General features: G+C 36.3%; 1 protein-coding gene across 1 annotated transcript in view; it reads left to right on the top strand.

Annotated features, from left to right (window-relative positions):
- Positions 1-559: 559 nt before the first annotated feature.
- The window catches only part of Vps45 (vacuolar protein sorting 45 homolog), a 56,869-nt gene continuing 40,013 nt past the window's right edge, over positions 560-17,415 (top strand). The window contains exons 1-10 of the mRNA XM_026404018.2: positions 560-1,128; positions 1,717-1,851; positions 4,501-4,561; positions 9,235-9,314; positions 11,143-11,211; positions 11,326-11,463; positions 11,906-12,016; positions 14,647-14,781; positions 15,181-15,294; positions 15,708-15,875. Of these exons, the coding sequence (XP_026259803.1) occupies positions 1,036-1,128; positions 1,717-1,851; positions 4,501-4,561; positions 9,235-9,314; positions 11,143-11,211; positions 11,326-11,463; positions 11,906-12,016; positions 14,647-14,781; positions 15,181-15,294; positions 15,708-15,875 (1,104 nt within the window). The 5' untranslated portion in view covers positions 560-1,035. The remainder of the gene's footprint in view (positions 1,129-1,716; positions 1,852-4,500; positions 4,562-9,234; positions 9,315-11,142; positions 11,212-11,325; positions 11,464-11,905; positions 12,017-14,646; positions 14,782-15,180; positions 15,295-15,707; positions 15,876-17,415) is intronic.

Raw genomic sequence — 17,415 nt, 5'->3', positions numbered from 1 at the left:
TGCCTAGCCCATGCGAGGCACTGGGTTCCATCCTCAGCACCACATTAAAAAACATACCAATAAAGATATTGTGTCCATCTACAACTAAACAAAATTTTTAAAAAGAATTTTACATAACATTTGCCTTTATTTGTATCCATGTAACATAGTTATCAAAGACTTGCTTCAAAACGCATCTCAAAAGTAATAAAACATTCAACTTCCAGTAGAAAAACCCGAAAAGAAGGCATTCTTCACCATTTCGGAGATGACAAAAGTTTCAAGTTTCCAGTGACTTCTGGTGTCCCCTGGAGGATCTGGAAATTGGACATGCTGTATAGTATCAGCAGACTAAGGCCTACCTTAACTGACGACTTCTTAGGGTAAAGTGAAATAACTTACTCGTTAAGGCGGCACTCACTGATTAAACCCAGCCCCCAACGCTGGCCGCTGTCTTAGTGGAAATACTCAGGAGCATCCAGAGTCCATCCACCGCGCGCGGGGCCGGCCGCGGGCCGGGGAGGCCGGCCCCGCTCCCCGCACGCCCGGCCGCCCGTCTCCGCGGCCGGGAAGTCGGGGCGCCGGCAGCCCCGGGCCCCCCCCCCTCGCCCCGTCCCCGCCGCGCCCGAGAAGGCGCGCAGGCACGCGGCCACCACGGCCACGCTCGGTCCTGCTCGCCTCCGAGCCGGCCTCAGAGAGAGGCGCCATCCTCGACCCACGCAGGAGAGGTTCGGGCCGAGGCCCGGGTCAGGCACCCACGGCCCGGAGGGGTCTGAGCGCCCAGGCTGCCGACCCCTCCGGGCGGAAGGAGGCTCGCGCGCCCAGCCCGAGCGCCGCACCTCCCGCGCTCTCACCGCGTTTCCCCACCCCGCGGAGGAGCTTCCCCGCCAGGGCTCGACAGCGGAACTACAACTCCCCACGCGGTGGCCGCCCGGACTCCCGGAAGCCGAGGCCTGGCTTAGCGGAAGCCGCTGCGACCCCGCCAACAGGCCGGGTGTTAATTCAGCTAGAAAAAGGGGGCGGGAAGGGCTGCGGGGCACCTGTCAGCTCGCCACCATGAACGTGGTCTTCGCTGTGAAGCAGTATGTCTCCAAAATGATAGAGGACAGCGGGCCCGGGATGAAAGTGCTTCTCATGGACCGAGAGACGGTGAGTTCGCTTTTGCTCAGTATTTGTGTGTGAAGGGACCCTCCCTCCCTGAGGAGTCCCCTTTCACCGTCGGGTTTAGTATTTGAGGCAGATCCCCAGGCTGGGTTCTGCGTGGGACTGAAAAGTTGCATAAAGCTTGCGCAGTGGGTTTCCAGTGAAAGGGCTTGCACTGCTGCCCACAGACTTTTGTCCCTGGAACGGCGTCTCCGCCAAGAAGTCATTCCTGGGAGAGCCCTGGGAACCTTCGGGTGCCCGGGATCTCCGCTCAACCTTGCACTTTTAAAATACAGCTGTCGGAGGCTCAAGCCGATGCCTCAGGTTATTTGTTGGCTACAGATTTTTTTAAAAGGAGAAAAAAAAAAAAACTCTAAGGCTACGGAGAAATTATTTTTGGAAATTTATGGATTGTTTGTGTTCAGAGAGATCGTGTTTTTCATTCTGATACATTACTATACTTTTTGGATATTTTTCCGTATGTTAATGTGTAAATTACCCTAAGTACTAGTGGAAAAAAAAAAGATATGTTATTGATGCTTGTTTTTATTATTCTGAGCTAGCATAATCTTAGTTCATTCTTCTTCTTTGCAGACTGGCATAGTGAGTATGGTATACACACAATCTGAGATTCTTCAGAAGGAAGTGTACCTTTTTGAACGCATTGATTCTCAAAATCGAGAGATCATGAAACACCTGAAGGCAATTTGTTTTCTTCGACCTACGAAGGTACTATGTAAATCGACCTGCTGTCTGCTTAGGCAAATGCACAACTCTCTGTTCTGAAAGCAAAGAAGGCAAAATAAATTTGTATTTTCATCATTTGTGGCATCATAATTATCATGGTTTGTCAAGAGTTATAACCTTCATTGTTCTCCTTTCCATAGCACAGTTTACCCCTTACAGCCACTTCTTATTTCAAGATATCGTTTAGGTTCACGGGTATTCCCAAAGTCATAAGCAACTCTAAGACCCACATCCTGGACCGACCTCCATACTTACTACTGAACACCATTTCCACTTAGTCTTATATACAGCTATTAGTTTCTTGAGGTTTTACCATTTCATTCACGTCTATGTTCAGGAAACGATAATGGCTCAATTTGATCTCCATGATTAGTAGCTTAGCAAAGTCCTCCTTCAGCTGGTTTGGTCTGCCCTTACTTATCCTACCTTTCTATGTACTGATTTTCTTCGTCTAGTGGAACCAACTAGGCCTTTTTATCATCCCTGGACATGGTCATTCCTGTCCCTTCTTTGTTTGTTTTCCCCTAATCAAAGGATCTTTAGCCATTTGTCAGTTTTTGTTTATCAGCTTCTAAATCTAGCTTGAGTATCTTCTTTAAAAATTCTTTCCTATTTCAATCTCAGTTTGTACATTCTCTTGCCTCATTCATATTCTTAAAATTCTAATGCACTTTTATCACATTTGTATTTTCCAAAATGCAAATCTGATCATGTCATCCCTATTTTAAATCTTTGAATGACTTATTATTGCTTTTATGATAAAACAAAACTCCTTTCTTGATTTTTACAAGGCCCAATAAGGTCTAAATCCTACATTGTCTCCAGTCTCATTTCAAATCATTTCCCTTTTTACACCCTGCACCTTAGCCACACTAATCTTTTAGTTCACGCTATTCTCCTTGTTTCATCAGGCCAGAGGACCTTTGCATAGTCTCTTCTCTTTGCCTGGAACTTCTTCATCCCTAAACAAACCTTTCCTGGCCTTCCTGACCAAGTAAAACCCCTTTTATAAGCACTTCCAGTACCCATCTTCCTCTCTCGTCACTTGTCATGATAGAAATTGTGAGGTATAAATGATTACTTAATATCTGTCTCACCTACTAGCAGTAAGCTCCATGACAGCAGAGATGTTATCTGTTTTTCTGACTTTTATGTCCCTCATACCGGACACTCGATAAATAGCTGCTGAATTAATGAATACATATTGTGTTATGGTGGTTTCCAATTGTTTCACATTTGTACTCATGAAACTTTGGCTTGAGAGGGATCTTAGAGATCATTTAGTTCATTATTTCCTACATTTTTAATGAGAAAATATCATTCACAGTTATATATTTTCTCTCAAACTCTCAGGCTTTGTTATTTTTATCTTAGCATATTATGAGGAAGTAATATTAGGTTTAAAATATTTTTATTAAGAACAATTTGTTCTTAAGATTATATCATAAAATTAATTTTTAATTTATTTTAAGTCTAAATGATAGTTAAGCTTGTTTCCATTTAATAAGTAATGTGCATTTCTTTTTTGTTTTGCAATACTGGAGATTGAACTCACAGCTCTTTACCACTGAGCTACATTCTCCAATCTACAGTCTTTTTTTTTTAATTTTTATTTTTTTAGTTGTAGATGGATACAATACCTTTATCTTATTTATTTATTTTTATGTGGTACTGAGGATCCAACCCAGAGCCTCACACTTGCTAGGCAAACGCTCTACCACTGAGCCACAACCTCAGCCCCTACAGTCTGTTTTTTTTTTTTTTGGAGACAAGATCTCACTGAATTTCTGAGGTTGGCTTCAAATCCTGCTTCAGCCTCCTGAGCAGATGCGATTACAGATGTACACCACTGTTCCCAGCTATAATGTGCAATTCTTAAACTAATTTTAATACTGTATATTCATGTGATATTTTTTTAAAATTCAGGAATTATATATCATGTTTACTTTGGAGGCCTAATTTATAGTGAAATTTAACTATAGGTACTACAAAAAAAAAGCATGCAATTTGATATTATGTAATTGGAATTCTCATATTTCAACCACATAAAAATAACTCATTTTTTGCTTGTAACACTCATTTTATGTTAAAATAATACAGTTATAGAAAAGGTCTTTGCCTGATGTTGCAAATATTTACAAATATTGCTGTTGTTCAGACTCTTAGGTACAATAAGTTAAAAGCCAAAGTGCATATAATTAACTATATTTTCTCTTGAATGTTGTTGAAGGACCAGACACATTTTGATGTTTGGGGTGGAAATTTTCATCAGATGAATATAATTTATAGACAAGCAACTTGAGGCAAAATTTGAAGAAATATTATTAATTTTATGTTGTATTTCAATACGTGGCCTTTATATATTTAACTTAATTTGGCCAGGATAATTCAGCTAATTAATACTTAACATTAATTAATATTACCTGTATCCTATTAAATCATGTGTATGATTCTGATCATTATGTTTAATGTAGCTCTTTTTTTGTGCCCAGTCCTCACTGCCCAACATACACACAGTCTCAACCTCAGCATACAGTAGGCTCTCAGAAAATTAATGAATGAATGGATAATACTTGTTATTCTTTTATTTAAGCAACTCCCCTCATAATTTGTTTGCTCTTTATTTTCTAGGAGAATGTGGATTATCTAATTCAGGAGCTTCGAAGACCTAAATACAGTATATATTTTATATGTAAGTATGTTAATTCACTTTTTCAATCATATACTTATATCCCCCCTAGTATGTTCCACTGAACACTTCATATCAAGTTCTTTGAATTCATCACCATAAAAGTCTAGTTTAGTTAGTGTTCAGTCAAAGTATTATAAGTATTGTGACCAGCATTCTCTTTCAGAGAACTAAATATGGTTTTCATTCATTGATTGCCTTGATTTTAAAAATTTAAGTGTTTTTTGTGACTTTATCTTATTTATTTTTATGTGGTGAGAATCCAACCCAGTGCCTCATACATGCTAGGCAAGCACTCTACCACTGAGCCCCAACCACAGCCCCTAAAAATTTTAAGTTTTCTTTGCTTTTCAAGATGCTTAATAAGTCAAAAGTTGTAAGTAGCCAAATTTTATATCCCACCTCCATCAAAACAAAGTCTATGTTTATTCCTATTTTTCACTTATGAATTGAGGTATATATACTGATTTATTTATTTGGGAGAGGATATACTTGAGTTTGTTGGAAAACCAGAGGTTTCTTTAGGTACAGATGAAAACATCCCAATTCTCTTTGCCACTTTATCTAATTCATGAAAGTATAAACCATCAGGAAGTTATCTCTTATGTGTATACCTTTTTTAGGTAGAGGGTGCTTAGGGAAACTATGGAAGTAAACTAGGTTTATGTTTGCTATACAATTTATATGGATTTTTCTAATACATTCTGCTATGGAAATTACATCTGTTCTCCTCTAGATGTCATTATTGATCTTTGTAGGATAGCTATAATCTATTTGGTAATGTTCCCAAAACCAAGAACAAAACATAACACTCACTTAACTTACTTAATAGTAAGCAGGGCATTTGAGAGGTTTTAAGAATAACTTAAAGGCTTTAGAATTTTAGGGTTTAGACTATAAGGCATACATATTTTCTTTAATGATATCCAGGGGGCCAGGGTTGTGGCTCAGTGGTAGAGCGCTTGCCTAGCATGCCTGAGCACTGGGTTCGATCTCTGTCACCACATAAAAATAAAAACAAATAAAATAAAGGTATGTGTCCATCTACAACTAAAAATATATGTATATATTTTAAAAAATGATACCCAGGGGCTGGGGTTGTGGCTCAACGCTTGCCTAGCGTGTGCAGGGCCCTGAGTTTGATCCTCAGCACCACATTAAAATGAAGGTATTGTGTCCAACTACAACTAAAAAATAAAATATTGAAAAAAATGATACCCAGAATTAACATTTGTAGTAAGACTAAATATTTTATAGAGTTGTATCATTTTATTTCATTTGGCTCTTTGCAACATTCCAAGAGGTAAAAATGGGTTATTTTATTTGTCTCTCATCCTAGGTTTTGTTTAGGGCTAATAGTCACAGGTTTTCCTTCTTTCTTTCTTCCTTTCTTCCTCTCTCTTTCTTTCTTTCTAACTTTCCTTCTTTCTTCTTTATTTGCAGTACTGATGATTGAACCTAGGGCCTCACCAATACTAAGCAAGTTGTCTACCATTGAGCTATATCCCCAACAGACAATTTTACTTTTGAGATGGTCTTGCTAAGTTGCCCAGGCTAGCCTTCAACTTGAAATGCTCCTGCCTCAGCTTTCCCAGTTTCTGGGATTACAACCATGGGCCACTGCCCATGCAGCTTTCCTTTTTTAATTAAACTTTTTATTTTGAAATAATTGTAGAGTTACATGTGCTATGATTTGAATATGATTTATCCCCTCTAAAACTCATGTTGAAATTTAATCGCTGTAGTAGGATATTAAAAGGTAGGAAAATTTAAGAAGCAATTGATATAAACTTTAAGAGGTTATTGATCCATTTATGTGATTGAGGTGATTTGAATGGATCTGCTTTAAAAGCTTAGATTGGCTAGGTCTCTCCGTCTTACCATGTGATACCTTGCACTGCCTCAGGTCTATACCAGCAGGAAAGCCATCCACAGATGCTGCCCTAATCTTTGGACCAGAACCATGAGCCAAAATAAACTTCTTTTCCTTATAACTTACCCAGTTTGAGGTATTGTATTATTAGCAGCTGAAAACTGACAAAGATAACATGCAGTTGTTAAAAATAATACAGAAATCTCATATATCTTTTACCCATTTCCCCCTAATGTAGCATCTTACATGACAATATTGTGTACAAAATCACAACCAGCATATTAACATTGATACATTCAGGTTACAGAACATTTCTGTCTCCACAAGGTTCTCATATTGGACTTTTATGAGCCATGTCCACTTCTTTCCTACCTTAACCCATCATTAACCCTGGGAACTACTGTTCTGTTCTCCATTCTGTAATTTTGTCATTTCAAAAGTATGGAATAAATGGAATCATACAATATGTAACCTTTTGGGATTGGCTTTTTTCACTTAGCATAGTTCTCTGAAGATTCATCCAGGTTGTTGTGTATATCAGCAGTTTGTTTCTTTTTATTGCTGAGTAGTATTCCATTGTAAATTTTATTTAACTATTCCCTGTTTCCAGTTTTGACTACTACAAATAAAACTACTTTAAATATCTTTATATAGGTTTTTATGTGAACATAGTCTTTATTTATTCAGATAAATAAAGCTTAGGAATGCAATTGCTGGGTCATGTGGTAGTTATTTGTGTTTAGTGTTTTAAGAAACTGCCAAATATTTTCCAGAATAACTACATCATTTTACATGTCCACTAGCAATATACTGGTGATCTGTTTTCTTTGCATCTTCTCAGGCATTTGGTATTATCTCTGTATTTTATTTCAGCATTTTTTAGTCTTATCACAAGCTAGGTCCTCTGTTAATATATATAAATAAAATATCCACATATATTCATGTATGTATGGGTGTGTAATATACATGTATATATTTGGCAGCATAGAGAATATCTATACATATTCATATTCTCTATGCTGCCAAATTTAATTGGATATATAATATAAGTACTGTTTTACTAAGACTCTACTAAAAATTGAAGGGGGTCATGTGACAAAAGACCATTTTATCCTGTAAAGAGAGTTCTTTCATGCAACAATTGAGATTAAGGATCGTAATGATAATTAAGAGTATTTACTGGGCTGGGATTGTGGCTTGGCGTTAGAGCGCTCACCTAGCATGGGCGGGATCCAGGTTCTATCCTCAGCACCACATAAAAGTAAAGGCATTGTATTGTGTTGTGTCCATCTACACCTAAAAAATAAAAAAATAAAATAAAAAAATTTAAAAAGAGTATTTACTCTTCTGCTTCTAAAGATTGTTTAATTCAAGACATAACTATGAAGTGGAAGAAAAAAATTATATTAGTTAATACTAAATCTATGAAAAATAGATTTGTTAAAGTAAACTAAAATATATTTTTTATACTAATTTTGGGGGACAAGGTACCAGGCAATGAACTCACAGGCACTCGGCCACTGTGCCATATCCCCAGTCCTTTTTTAATTTTATTTAGAGACAGGGTTTCACTTATTGCTTTTTGCTGAGGGTGGCTTTGAACTCCTGATCCTCCTGCCTCAGCCTCCTGAGCTGCTGTGAATACAGACGTGTGCCACGTAGGCAGCTATTGGAATTTTATGCATTATAAATTTTTAGCACAATTTATATTGACACTAAACTGTCCTTTTGTTTATCTTTTTTCTTATCATATAACAAATCTCAGTGTACCCATCACCCAGGTTCAACAATTATTGAGCCATGCCCAATCTTGTTTTAGCTATGTTGACACCTTCTCCTCCATCAATATTATTTTGAAGCAAATCTAAGACATCATACATTTCATCCATAAGTATTTCAATATGCCTCTCTAAAAGATAGATTAATTTTTATAAGTACTAGTATTTTAGACAAATAAAAAATGAAAAATAATTTCTTACTATTTTCAAATACTCATTCAGTGTTCAAATTTCAAATTCTCTAATGTCTTTTTTTTTCATTGTTTGTTTGAATCAGGATCAAAATAAAGTTCACATATTGCTATTGGTCAATATGTTGAATTTCTTTAATCTTCTATAGGTCCCTCTCTTCCATTCAATTTATTTATTGAAGAAACTAATTTTTCCTCAGCCTGAATCTTGCTGATTGTATCCCTGCAGGGGTAGTTGTACATGTTCCTTGCAATTCAAAATATTCTTCTTTCCTTGTACCTATAAATTTGTAGGTGGATATGGAGCCTTATTTAGATGTCTCAGTTTCCTTTTGGAAAGAATAATTAAGTGATGTGGTATAGTTTCATTGGATGTTTCTTCTTGTGATACTAGCAGCTGTAGATAAACAATGCTTAGATCCATCTACTGATTCATTAGGGGCTGGAAAAATTGATGAAATTCTAATTATTAACATTCTTTCTTTGTTTTTTAGATGGAATATTTCCATAAAGAAAATCTTTCCTAGTTTCTTTTTTGGTTCAATGTCTATATATAATAGAGGATAAGAGCTTATTTCTTTCCCTTTAGTTGTTATTTTCAGTGTAATAACTTGGTTCCCTGATATCCACCAGTCATAGCCCCCCTTTTTTAGTACTGTTATTAATTTATGCATTTAAACACCTTTATGCTTCTCATTCCAATTTGAAGCAGTGTGGTTTGGCATATACCACAATATATATCAAACATGGCTTGTTCATTAGGCTTTAACTCTCAGGCCCATTTATGTCTTATTGCAGCAGAGATGATCTTGCACACTCATGTGTCTGTTTCAGATTTCAGTAATGTGATCAGCAAGAGTGATGTGAAGTCATTAGCTGAAGCTGATGAACAGGAAGTTGTGGCTGAGGTTCAGGTAAACATGTTGGTCCTGTAACACTGTCTTATTTGGCCCTTTTAAAAGATCTTAGTCTAAAAATAAGGTGAGCTGGAGTTGTAGCCTAGAGGTTGAGCGCTTGCCTAGCAAGTGGTTGAGCACTTGTGAGGTACTGGGTTCAAACCACAGCACCACACCAATAAATAAAGATAGTGTGTCCATCTACAACCAAAAACTTTAAATAAATAAATAAATAAAAATAAGGAAGGTGCTGTCTCAATTTAGGACGCTATTGACTAGATGGAATAACTATGCCAGACTCTACTTATATTCAGAAAGTTTGGAAGAGGTATCAAATTGGATAAGAACAATTAAAGGAATAAGTAAAAAGGAGAGAGGGCTAATGAATTGATAGGAAGAGTTTCACTGGGTTGAGGACAGTCAAGTATGTCCTATGTTAGTTTTATGAACCACACTATAAAAATGTTCATCAACAGGACTATATTTAATGGGAAGAGAATAACAAGAATGGTTGTGAATGATGTTTCTTAAAGTTCTATTTGTGGTTATTATTCTTTGGGAGGTAATGGATGACTTTTGTCATTAGGTTAAAACTTGGAAACTCCTAAACATTCATTCTGCATGCTATATAATACAGCACTAAAAAACTAGGACATATTATATTACCTTTCCTTCTTGAATACTTTAGTATTCTTAAATACATTTATCACAAAAGTGTGAATATATTTATCACCTAAGTGAAAAATATTGTCTTCAGGGGCAGCAAATAAATTAGTTTTGAATTTTTTAGAAGAACTGCTAGGTGAATTGTTATTTTTTTTTATATTTTTGGTACTGGGAATTTAACCCAAAGGTACTTTACCATGGAGCTACATCCCCAGTCCTTTTTATTTTTCATTTTAAGTCAGGGTCTCATTAAGTTGCTGAGAGCCTCACTAAATTGCTAAAGCTGTACTCAAACTTGCAATCCTCCTGACTCAGCCTCCCAAGTTGCTGAGATTATAGGCAAGCAACACTATGCCTGGCTGATAAATGAATTTTTCAAATGACCAATTTTTTTTTTTTATACTGGGGATTGAACTCGGGAGCACTTGACCACTGAGCCATCCCCAGCCCTATTTTGTATTTTATTTAGAGACAGGGTCTCACTGAGTTGCTTAGTGCCTCACTTTTGCTGATGCTGGTTTTGAACTTGTAATCCTTCTGTCTCAGCCTCCCAAGCTGCTGGGATTATAGGTGTGTGCCACTGTGCCCAGCTAAATGACCTATTTTAAATCATATTCTTCCTCATGAGAATGTATTAGCCAGGTAGAGTGGCCCTCGGCTGTAATCCTAGCAGCTTGGTAGGCTGAGTCAGGAAGATGGAAGGTTCAAAGCCAGCCTCAGCAACTTGGCAAGGCCCTAAGCAATTTAGTAAGACCCTGTCTTACAATAAAAAGGGCTGGGAATGTGACTCAGTTTTTAAGGGCCCCTAGATTCAATCCCTAGTACCAAAAAAAAAAAAAAGCGGGGGAGAATACATTAGACAGCAAAGCTCTTTTTAATCTGAGTGTAACTTTGTATATCCTATAGCAGTGTTTTATTTTACTAATTGATATGTGTATAGAGGTCTCCTGAAATATAATGTGTATACTTCTATGACTTTTGTTTTTTTAAATTCATCATTATTGCTGGTGGTTTGTAATTATTTTAATTCTACCACACTGACTATTGTTACTCAATTTTTATTTGAATATTTCTTTATACCTGTGTCTTACCATTTGTTTATATCATAGTATTTTAGCACATATAATACTTGTGCTTTATAGAATTCATGGAATGACTAATCTTGATGCTTTATTTACAGGAATTTTATGGTGATTACATTGCTGTGAATCCACATTTGTTTTCCCTCAATATTTTGGGTTGCTGTCAGGTATGAAGTGAAAGGATTTAAAAAATAATTTATTGGGTGGAGTTAATTCAGCAATAAATTGGACTTGTAAGAGAAATAAAATATTTTCTCTCAATGTATGTTTTAAACACAAAGGGTCGAAATTGGGATCCAGCTCAACTATCCAGAACAACTCAAGGACTGACAGCTCTTCTTTTATCTCTGAAGAAGTGTCCCATGATTCGTTATCAGCTTTCATCAGAGGCAGCAAAGAGACTGGCAGAATGTGTAAAGGTATGGCATTCCCTGTCCCTGGCTCCAAATCATCAAGGCCATTTATTTCCCTTTTGTGTTTTAGAAACCATCAGGAATATTTTCTCTACAGCCAAGGGGAGGTTGATATGGTAGGTTTACTGGCAAAGAAGAATGTCTATATATAATTCAAAACAAAAAAAGCAACAAATTAGAGCTAAGTTTGGATTTAACCTAACAAACATTCACAAGCTTTTTGGATAAACAACTGGTAGAGTTTCAAGTCTTAAGCTCTTACATAGTATGCTGCAAAACTTGTAAAGTTTAAAAAAAAAAATCTTGTAACATTTTAAAATCCTTTTATGGAAGGCCTATGAGGGTATGAAGAACGGCTAAAAGTGGTTTTATTTATCAATTTTCTATTTTTACCATCTCTATCTACAGCTAATTAGTTGTTCAAACCTTCTCTCTCTCTTACCTACAGCAAGTAATAACTAAAGAATATGAGCTGTTTGAGTTCCGGCGGACAGAGGTTCCTCCATTGCTACTTATTTTAGATCGCTGCGATGACGCCATCACTCCGTTGCTCAACCAGGTGTAGAACCCTTTGTTAGCATGATATAAGGATGATTTTAAGTGATGTTCATCCAACTGCAGACATAGTCCCTCCACTTGCCTCCTTTTCCCCTCTGTTCTTATTTCTTTGCCTAGTATTTCTTGGTGTTTTGGTATCACTATTTTTCCAACCACAGTCACGGTCACTCCCTCTTCCGCCTCATCCTTCCTATCCCTTTCTGCCACTACTCCCATCCCTAATCAAGGATTCTTGTTTGTTTGTTTCTTTGTTTCTTTGTTGTTGCTTTTATTAGAGCATTATAATTATATGTAGTATTTAGTTTAATTTTGACAAAACCACCCATATAAGGAATTTGATATTAATCCCCATTCCCCCTCCCTCTTCTTTCCCTCCTACCTCCTCTTATTTTCTCTCTTCTCCTCTATTAATCTTTATTTATTTATTTATTTTTGCCTAATCATGGGTTCTCATTTCCAGTGTTTAATTCTATATGCTCTTTTCCATTATTATTGTATTGCCTTAGTGTAGACCCTAATCTCTTATAGAAACAGTGCAACAGTCACCTGTTTGGTTCCTTTCTTTTAATTTCTTTTCACTCTAATATATTCCACAAACACAACGTTATTATTTTTTTTTATAAAGAGAGAGAGAGAGAGGGGGAGAGAATTTTTTAACATTTATTTTTTAGTTATTGGTGGACACAACATCTTTGTTGGTATGTGGTGCTGAGGATCGAACCCGGGCCGCCCGCATGCCAGGCGAGCGCGCTACCGCTTGAGCCACATCCCCAGCCCAAACACAATGTTATTGAATTATTTTTCCTAAGCCCAATTCCAATCCTATTATTTCTGGCCTAAAACTCTTCATTGGTTCCCATCTGCCTGCTGGGTTAAAACACAACACACACGCACCCCTGACTTTGGCGTACCAGCTTCTTAACAGTGTGTACTAAACCTCATATAAAACTGATAGCTCACTGCTACATAGAAGCCACATGTTTTCTTGACATCTTGCTTTTGCTGTGACCACTGTCTAAACTCTGAAATGTTTGGAATACCTTCTCTTCCCATCTTTATTTATCAAAATTTTCTCCCTTAAAACCACTCAAAAGTCACATAACATCTTCTTGAAGACTGTGTCCTTTTATTCAGACAGGTTCTTTTATCCCTAAAATCACTGTGGAATTGTGTCTCCACTGTATCTGGACCTGCACTGAGTTCTGTCTTTGGTTGTTTTTACCCTTCCCTGGATTACATGATCTGTTTAGGCAAACTGTGTCTCACCAGTGTTTATTTTCTTTCAAGTAAAAGCACAGTTCCTTGCACTTAGTAGGTGCTCCATGAATAATGACTTTGGATTTATAAGGAAAAGCAGAATCTGTTTCAGTTTCTGCCCAGCTTATAATGTTGATGCTAAGAGAAATCTGTAGCTGTGGAAACTTCTTTATTGTATAAGATAATCCTGTATTTCTAAAATTGAAAGTAACATATGTTTACTAAAGAAATCTTTGATAATATAAAAAGTTAGAAAGAAAAATAATTGCCTATAATTCTGTCTCACAAAGTAAAGCAACCATTTGTTCAACAATTTTCACTAAGAATCTATTATGTGCCACACACTAAACTAAGTACTAAAGATAAAAGGTCAGGAGATACAGTCTTTGCCTTCAAAAAATTCAATGGCCCAAGGCGGAAAGCAGAAAACACATGGCTTTAAATACAGCGTAAAGTGGTGTGGTAGAGCCAAGTACGAAACATGACATTATACTTATTTTAAATGTCCTAATGGAACTTGCTTTATTAAAGGTTCCTTTGGCAAATGTTTTAGGAAATAAAGCACCTTCTTTTGTTAATTTATAAGTTATTTATTAATAAATCTATTTGTTTGAACTAAAATATATTTATATAAAAATTTTAGCATTTGAATTCTAGATTTAAAAGATAACATGCTGGAAATATTAGTTTTATGTAATGGACTTATGACAGAAGTAATCCATTCTCCATTAGTCGTGAGAAGGCAAAATTTGGAAGTGTTTTCTTTTCAGTTTTACCAGATGAATTTACATTTGAGTACCAATCTTCTTTGTAATTTGTACTAGGTAAAAATATAAAACAAAGTGGATTGAGAGGCAAGTTTTCTGAATATGCCAGTGTTTTGACCAACTCACAAGGTTTCTTCTGATAATATTAGTGTTCCCAGGATAAATATAGCATCTCTCAGATCTGCAAGAACACACTTCTCGTGCTGCAGAAAACCACAGAAGCGTACAGGAAATGGCACAGCTTGTCACTGCAGTACCGATATAGCCCTGTCTGTGAAGCCAAAAATATACTCGATTCACAGGCGAAAATTAGAGCTAATGATAAATATAATTTGTTTTCTTTCTATCAAGAATATTAATCTTGTTGTCTTTCTTCCAAAAGTGTGAAATCTAAAAGTATTTTGACTTTTGGGTGTTTAACCAATTAAAATGATAATCTTAATGCTTATTATAGCATAAACTATTAATAAAATTTGAACAAAATAGAGAATCTTCATGTAAGCAGACTAGTTAATTAAGAGTGTTATCAATTTTACTTATTTTCCTGAATATGTACTATATCCATGTTTTGTTAATAACCATTTTTTTGTCTTAATTCTTTATTTAGTGGACATATCAGGCCATGGTTCATGAACTACTAGGCATAAACAACAATCGGATTGATCTTTCCAGAGTGCCGGGGATTAGTAAAGACTTAAGAGAGGTGGTTCTGTCTGCTGAAAATGATGAATTCTATGCTAATGTAGGTGGTGTTAAATTTTTAAAATTTTGTTTGTTTTTATGTAACAAGGTCAATATTGACTTGTTAGAATGGGGACAGGTATGGGATTTCATGTAAAAAAAAAATGATAGAAGCATACCACAGATAGGTTGCATCTCAAGGGAATGCAAAAGACTTGGATTCTGATCCTCTAAAATAATTTTTTTCCATAGATATCACATAGTTATTTACTTCCCTCCCTTCCAGTGGCTCTTTGTGAGAATAATAATGGTATTCATCACTGGTGTCCTGGCTAATGTCCAAATTTGGTAATTAAAATGGAATTTTCCCTTCAATTCTGTATTCAGGATTCTTTTTCACTTCTTTTAAATTATCTGAAAGACTAGTTCATGAACTGTCTTCCAACTTCCTTTTTCACAGAATATGTACCTGAACTTTGCAGAGATTGGCAGCAATATAAAGAATCTCATGGAAGACTTCCAGAAGAAGAAACCAAAAGAACAGCAAAAACTAGAATCAATAGCAGACATGAAGGTAAATTGAATACACACGTGGTTGACTTACATGTGACACTTTGGAATTATTCATGTAAACAAGATTCTTGGAATTTCTGGGCCTGATTTCTATCTTGGTTCATCTGGTTTTGTTGAGACATTTTCTGTAATGTGTCTCTTTAGTAAAAAATATAGTGAGAAGTTCATAATAAGCCTTGTGCTTCTTTCTGTTGTTTAGTCACATTTGTATTCTTTAAAGACTTAGTCTATTGCCATACATCAGTTTTTCTCTCAAGCATCACAAAATGCTGTATGATAGAGAGCTGTAGGTGCCTTAGCCTGTGCAGAAAAACAACTCCTGGATTTTTTAATTATTATTATTCCTTCTTCATATATGTCTATTCTCAGTCAAAAAGTAACAGAACCTTTCCTATTGATGTTTTATCATGGCAGGCCTTTGTTGAGAATTATCCACAGTTCAAAAAGATGTCTGGGACTGTATCAAAGCATGTGACAGTGGTTGGAGAACTGTCTCGGTTGGTCAGTGAGCGGAATCTGCTGGAGGTTTCAGAGGTTGAGCAAGAACTGGCCTGTCAAAATGACCATTCTAGTGCTCTTCAGGTCAGTCCAATTTGATGAGCACCCACTATGTGTAAGACACTGTGCCAGGCAGAGCAAGAGATGCAAAGGCAAGTACCTTCTTCATCAACGTGGAATTCCATTTATCAAAAAGTTAAGGCAAGGACACAAATGAACACCATTAAGATATTAAGATAGATATTATAAGAGCTACAGAAGAAGTATAAAGTGCAGTCTCCAAGGTTCAGTCAGTTAATTGAGTATTTATGAGAGCAGCCTCATTAACTAGAAAGTGCAGTAGACTACAATTAAGTTCTGGATATTAGTGTTTGGTTTACAACTCACTGGCTTTGTGACCTGGAGCTATTGACTTAATCTCTGAGCCAGTTTTCTCATTTGTGAAATGGATATAATAATACTTGTTTCACAGGGTTGTTAAGAAGACCTTGACAGATAAAATGCATTATCTAAGTTTTTAAAAAATTATTGAAGATTGCTTTTCATTCCACAACATGTGAATGCCTCTTATATGCACATACTGCTATGAGGATCTAAGAGTACAGAGATGAATAGATCCCATCCCCTTCTTCAGTATGCTCACATTATGGGAGGTAAGGAACTATATAATACCATGCAGTAAGTGCTATAATAGTGGTACTTCCAAAAGAGTTTGGAAATACAGAGGAAAGACAAGGGTGAGGCTTGTTAAAACTTCCTAGAGAAATGTGACATGAAAACTGGGTCTGGACAGCTAATAACTAGGAGTGCACCAGGCTGAGCGAAGGGAGGAACATTCTCAGCAAAGAGTATGCAAACATGGAGGGGTGTGTGTATAAACAGAGAGTAGTTCAGTGTAACTAGTGTAGGAATAGAAGCTGAGGAGAGGTTTTAGATAAACTAGAAAGACATATTAGGGTTAATTATGGCCATTGAAATGAGGTTGAGCTTTAATTTTAAAATGATGAGAGCTACCAGAGGATTTTTGAAGAAAAGTGACATAATCATACCCTGACCTCAAGAAATTTATAGTCGATTATAAAATTAAATTTATAGTCTACTATAAAACTAAACTAAAGCAAAATGAATAAATAATGTTTATTATTAAATTAGACAAAACTAAAGCACAAGAAATAAATAATGTTTCAAGATAATATTTAATTAAGTTAAAATTATGATACTAACTATAATAGGATTTTAGGTTATTAGGAAGACTTTCTTAGTGAGGGCAATATGAAGATGAACCAAAAGAATGAATAGAATTTAGAGGAGGATTTCAGTCAGGAATAACAGCAAAAGAAAAGATGCATAAGTATGCAGGAAATAATACATAGCTTCACTTGTTGAGAGTGGGCGTGAAAGAGAAAGAGAAGATGAAGTTGGATTGATAAACAGGAATCAGTTTATAAAGAAGCTAGTAAGAGGAGTTTATATTTGCTGAGATAGGCGAGAGATCCAGTGCAGATCTTGTATAGAAAGTTGAAGGCAGTGTTTTAACCTAGTGAGGATGCATTACGGTGAAAAAACTGAGAGGCTGTAGACTTATCGTGATGTTAATGACAATGTATAATAAGGGGAAATCTAA

This window comes from Urocitellus parryii, chromosome 11, assembly GCF_045843805.1.
Source record: "Urocitellus parryii isolate mUroPar1 chromosome 11, mUroPar1.hap1, whole genome shotgun sequence".
Taxonomy (NCBI): Eukaryota; Metazoa; Chordata; class Mammalia; order Rodentia; family Sciuridae; genus Urocitellus; species Urocitellus parryii.
The sequence above is the reverse complement of the archived record's forward strand: the minus strand, read 5'-3'. Positions and strand labels throughout refer to the sequence as shown.